The 5,801-nt window shown below is 40.4% G+C and overlaps 1 protein-coding gene across 1 annotated transcript in view; it reads right to left on the bottom strand.

Annotated features, from left to right (window-relative positions):
- Positions 1-1,512: 1,512 nt before the first annotated feature.
- Positions 1,513-5,801, bottom strand: part of LOC102194160 (cytochrome c oxidase subunit NDUFA4) — an 8,835-nt gene continuing 4,546 nt past the window's right edge. The window contains exons 3-4 of the mRNA XM_005740030.1: positions 4,342-4,405; positions 1,513-1,703 (exon numbers count right to left, since the gene is read on the bottom strand). Of these exons, the coding sequence (XP_005740087.1) occupies positions 1,647-1,703; positions 4,342-4,405 (121 nt within the window). The 3' untranslated portion in view covers positions 1,513-1,646. The remainder of the gene's footprint in view (positions 1,704-4,341; positions 4,406-5,801) is intronic.

The following is a 5,801-nucleotide window of genomic DNA, read 5'->3' as shown; positions in this document are numbered from 1 at the left end:
TAGAAGAACCCAGGGGTCTGTCATTGAGACAGGTTGTGTGCCATTAGAGCGGGATTTTATGTTGTCAGGTGGCCAGCGATACTGAGCGAGGGCGCGCGCACATGTAGACTCACACAGACGCACAACATTCATCATTCAATGAACTCTCCAAGAGGGGAGAATTGTGCCAGCAGGAGACATATTTGTAGAAACGAATGCTTCTGAGTGTCCTTTTCCTGCTCCATACCTTGAAAAAAAAAAAGTGGTTTTGGTCTTTAAAAGACACGCAGTGATCAAACAGTTTTGTGTCTTTGGACGGCATCTTTCTGGGACAGAAACTTGGTTTAAGAGCTCAGTAACCCACACAAACATTAGTCTCTCATGATTGATTCTATTTCTGTCCTCTTTATCTGCAAGTTCATTTCTCAGCATGTGTCCATGTGTGGCTTACTTATCCAATCAGCCGCAGATTTGTGAAGTGATGAGCCTAATATTATTTTTTGTCTGGAATTTGTTGTTGTTGTTGTTGTTTTTATAGAATATGAAAAAGTTCAATAGAAAAGTCAGCTACAAATATTAGAAGCTTATAGTGTATGTAACAATTTTACAAACCGTTTAATTAACACCAACAGCGTGAGTGGAATTCTGTGTTAAAATTTTCCTATATGCGGATGCTGTTCTTAAAATCTTCTGCTTAATAACTAAATAACTAACCCCGGACCTCTCCTCCTGCTGGCCACTAGAAAGAATGCAGGTTTAGGGCGCTCATGTCCACTGTTTCTTGTTTTTTCCATCTACTTTTGGCTCCATTGTTTCTCATCTATGAAACCCTGGTGCATAATAAAGTGTAAATTGCTCATCTGTTTATTATTATTATTTTTATTATTATTATAAATAATTCTTGTTGCCATCATAAGGTCTTTGTTTGACAGAAGCTCCCTATTGTTATTTGCGTGTGTGTGTTTTAAGTAGTAGGAAGTTGCTGATCCTGTGTTTTTTGGTGTGTTATTCCATTTCATGATGTGAAATACATCTGCATAAACACAATAAGCATGATGCAAAGCACTTGGTAAAAAAGAAGATAACAGCTTGGCATTATGTTACTTTACTTTATATCACATCATTAAGTTAGTGTGTTAGAAAGGTTAGAAGGCATGAAACACACATTTGCTTAATTGTTTATGTCTCAAGCATGTTTATGTTGTAATGCAGAGTAGGGTGAAAAGTCTTGAAGCTGCACATATCAACATTGCAAATGTGTGTGCAGCTTTAAGAAAATAGGCTGGATCACTTCCAGCCTCAGAGATGAATTTCAGAGTAAGACCCTGACCTTTGACCTCCTAGTTAAAGTGCCCTTACAAGAAAGAAAAATGATAAAACTATCACAGATTGATTCGTGCTTATTATTTAAGCCGTTTAAGAATAAAAAACTTAATGTTTATATTTAAAGTCCACTGAAAGATTTTTTTTTAATGCTGTGTATGTCAGTTGGATAAACCAACACTTTTTATGACAACACTAAAAATCCAGTCATCTGTCTCATGTGATCTTTATTTATTTTTGTTCACAATGTATATTAGAGAGCATCAGAAAGAAGTTTCACATCAGTGAGATAACAGCAGGAGGTCCTGCTAAACTTGGTGCCCCTGGAGTTGCCTGGAGGACCTTTAGAAGTCAGGTCCCTCTTTCTTCAGGTTCTTGTAGTCTGTGTTGATGGCTACAAACTGCGGAAGGAAGGAGGAATACATTTAAATCTGTTTTGCTTAAATTAAATTCATCAGTGTCGTCTTTAGGATAGCATTTTACAAAAAAAGAGGGGGATATAAAAACCAAAAAAAGCCTAGAACTTCTCGCCCTCTAGTATAAACAAACACTACCATGTACTGTGACCTCTGTCTATTTTTTTTCTTATATTTTCATCCCACTGATGCTTTTAGGACAACAGTTTGCTGTAGGGGTTGGCAGATTATTGCCCTGGCCAAATCATTTTGCTTTAAGTTTTTAAGCCGAGTTCCACATAAAATAAATCAACTTAAAGGCATGGTTCTTTGAGAGGTGGTGTATATCACAGCCAATCTGTGCTCTTGAGAAACATGTCTCTCCATTCCACTGTCCAATCAGAGTGCTGTGTAACCAATGAGCACTGCAGGTTACTTCACAGATAAGCTCTGTGAAGCAGTTCTGGTGAGTGATCAGAACATTGTTTCAAGGGAAAGGTAGCGGATATGTTTGTTTTGTTGTTATTTTATTTTTTTAAATTAAGGGTGTGAAACTCCCTTGACTTTCGTTCATGGGCTACATGCACCCCAACGCTGTCATTGTTGCTTGGATTTTTCTTCTACTTTCGACTGCTTCCTTTAGGGTTTGCTACAGTGAAGCATCTGCCTCCATCTCACAACATCTTTAGCATCCTCCTCTGTCACACCAATCCTGTGCTCTTCATTACATCCATGGATCTTCAATCTTCTCTGTGGTCTTTCTTTTTCTCCTGACTCGAAGCTCCGTCTTCAATATCCTTTGTCTAATATACCCACCATCACCTCTCTGCATGTTCAAACCATCTCAGCCTTGCCTCTCTAATTTTTGTCTCCAAACCACTCATCCTGTCCTTCTGATGTGCTCACGCCTAATCTTGTCAAACCTCCCATCTCCAGTTTGGTCTCCTGTCTCTTTGTTAGTTCCTCCATCTCCATCGCCAAACCTTGCCTTTCACTTCTGCTGTCCTTCTGTACCAAATCCCAGCCTTATGCTCTTCTTCACCCACTCCACCCCATCTGCACTCTCTTCTTCACCTCTCGTCTGCTGTCCCTTGCTTTGGATGGTTGACCACAGGTATTTAAACTCATGCACCTTCACTACCTCTGCTCCTTGCATTTTCAGTGTTACACCTGTTTCCTTCTCATTCTCACACATATTCTATCTTGCATCTTCTGACTTTAATTCCTCTTGTTTCCAGCGCATACCTTCATGTCTCCAGACTCTCTTCCAGCTGCTCCCTACCCTCACTACAATCATGAGGTCATCTGTAAACATCATAGTTCATGGGAACTCCGACCTGACCTCATCTGTCAACCTGTCCATCACCACTGCAAACAAAAATGAGCTAAGAGCCAGTACCTGATGTAATCCCACCCCCTAATTCCTGATGTGAAGCCATCTGTCACTACCACATATCTCACCACTATCTTTCTTTGCTCATACACATCCTGCACAGCCTTTTTGTCTCTGCATGATCTGGCAAACGTGGCTAATGTAGTATAAGAAAACTATAAAATAGACTTTGCAGCGAGACCTTTTCCTCAGATAAAATAAACAGTTTTGGCAACATAATCCATTCTTAACAACTTCGTCCAGAATAAAAAAGTTTGCAGTTTTTACTGTAAATACCAATAAAATTTTGTGTTGTTCACCGAACACCGAAATGTTCATTCACTGCAAATTGATTTAAATTCCAAATATCAGTTATCATTCTCTGGATTATTAACCCCTTAGCAGTCCAATTAGTCCCCTAAACCATCCAATGTACCGTGGGCGGTACGTCCGACTGCTAACAGGTTAACTGCTACTGGCGTTGGCCCTGATAAAACTAATCGGTCGACCCTTAGTTTGCATATGCCATGGATAACAAATACTGTGCGAGTGCATGTGTGTGTCCTGCACGATTCTCAGACCTCCAGCCGTGAAATCACTGGCAGTGATTATTTTCTCCACATGTATTTTTCTTGATTGGTCTGCCACTAAAACCCTCACCTCCCCCCTCGTCCCTTCTCACTTCACCCTCCTCATTATGATCATTGTTTGGACTTCAGTAGAATTTCGATGCGAGACCTTTGCCTTCCTATCGAGAATTAAACATGCCATGTCCTGACCTTTTGTCTGCAGGGACTTTCATTCCACTAGCGTGCAACGCAGCCTTCAAGCCCCAAGAAAACACTCTTTTTCTCTGAAAAATATCATCCAAATGTTCTTTAGTGGGTCCTGTCAAGTGGCTGTTTTTCTGCTTTATTTTGGGTCAGTTTTGTTTATATTTTCTTTAGTTTGTTTGGAGCTCTGGCCTTGTTCAGAGGTAAGGCAAATTATTACCAACCACTAAAAGCTCCTGGTTCCATCTGCTTTAATTTGTTTTTGAGAGACACTTTGTTTTCCTTTGTTTGAGCAGATGTGAAGAAAGCCAGGAAGCAGCGTCATGTATTTGACATTTTGCCAGAACTGATTTGTCAGAATCTATTTTGGTCATTTTTAAGCTGATGATAAATGTGAGATTTTCAGTGAATGAGTGAAACAATGCCATTCTTGTCTAGATTACTATTCTGGCATGATTGGTGCAAATGTGGTCTTGGTGTGTGATGGGATTATAGTCACCTTGTATTGGTAGGTTGGGTTGAGCTTGCTCCAGGGCTCCGGGTTGTTGTTCTTATCCCAGAGGCTGCAAATGTGCAGAGATTCATGGCATGCAGGATGAAGAGGAGCAGGACAAAGGAGAAAAAAGAAAGAACATAAGCATAAAGCAAGGCAGGTAAAGAGAAAAAGACTTAAACAAGGGTAACAGACCACGATGCAACAAATAACAAGGGAAAGAAAGACAGAGCAACAGAAGGACGGAGACAAAAGAAGATAAATATGTGGATGCCGAATGGAGACAGAAGTTGGGGGGAGAAGAGAGAGTGATTATGAGATAAGGTGAACTCATCCCAGTGACTTGGCAGTTCTCCTCTGTTCATTAACCAAAGTCTGGATTTCACAGCACTCCTCTGTGACTGTCCATCCCTCTTCCTCCTCCCCTCCGGCAACACGTCACACCGCCAAAGCACAAACAAAGAGACAGAGAGACCGATGGCAGAGAAAGCATATCTCCCCTCCTCGCTTTCCATTACCACCAACAGTAGTGTCTGCAGCTGGTGATGAGGTCAGGCTTTATGGCTGACCCTCAGAACAAGTGGGTTTGTGTAGCTCAAAGTAGGACACGAGCAGTGAACATTTACTGTATGTGAGCGGTCACCGAGTTCAGTGCGGTTAGTGCAGTTCTAAAACATGACAGTTTAATGCTGCTACCTGATTAAATTGTCTTATTCTTAGTGTTTACGCTTTGTTTTGATACTCGTATTGAAATCAGTGCATACTTACAGTTCTGTGTTTTCAGCACCACTTGGCAAAATATCCTTTTGGTTTTTAAAGTTGGAAATAAACACAAGCCATCCAGCAAATAGGCATTAACCATACAAAGTCGCTGCTTAAGAACTTGCTTTTTAGCAAATGCTCCTTTGTATTCAGCTGAGAGAGTTTGTAGTCTTGATTAAGGTAATTTCAGACAATTTTGTTCAATCACTTCAAGTTCTAAGATACTTTAAACTTGCATGGATAGCATGTTTAAACATGTGTGGCTGGATTTTAATGATGCTGAAGTGAGAACTTCTGTTTTGTTTAATAGGCCATGTTGTGTCATGAACTTTAATTGTCTAAGACTCATGTTAGAAGGAACTGGGCAGTTAGAGTTGAATTTGGGTCTTTTGTGGCTGTGACTAAGTGAAAGAATAAGAACTCTGGTCTTTGAACTTTGTTAATTTAGAGGCTGCATGAGGAGGGGCTCTTTAGGTCTGTTGGCCTACAGGTTTCATAGTTGTTAAAACCAAAGTAATTCCAAGTTTGACCAGCTCTCCAATGGTTGCAAGCTGATGGTGACTAGTTGGAAAAGTCAAAACTCCAACAACACTGGTCGTATGTAGAACAACTGTTTTACTTGACCAACAGATGGCTTGTGTCCTTCATCAGGCTTGAAGATGACTCTGATCCTGGTATTTTAATCCACTATTCCTTCCAGCTGT

This window comes from Pundamilia nyererei, unplaced genomic scaffold (genome assembly GCF_000239375.1).
Source record: "Pundamilia nyererei isolate P.nyererei 1_Seehausen unplaced genomic scaffold, PunNye1.0 scaffold00096, whole genome shotgun sequence".
Classification (NCBI taxonomy): Eukaryota; Metazoa; Chordata; class Actinopteri; order Cichliformes; family Cichlidae; genus Pundamilia; species Pundamilia nyererei.
The sequence above is the reverse complement of the archived record's forward strand: the minus strand, read 5'-3'. Positions and strand labels throughout refer to the sequence as shown.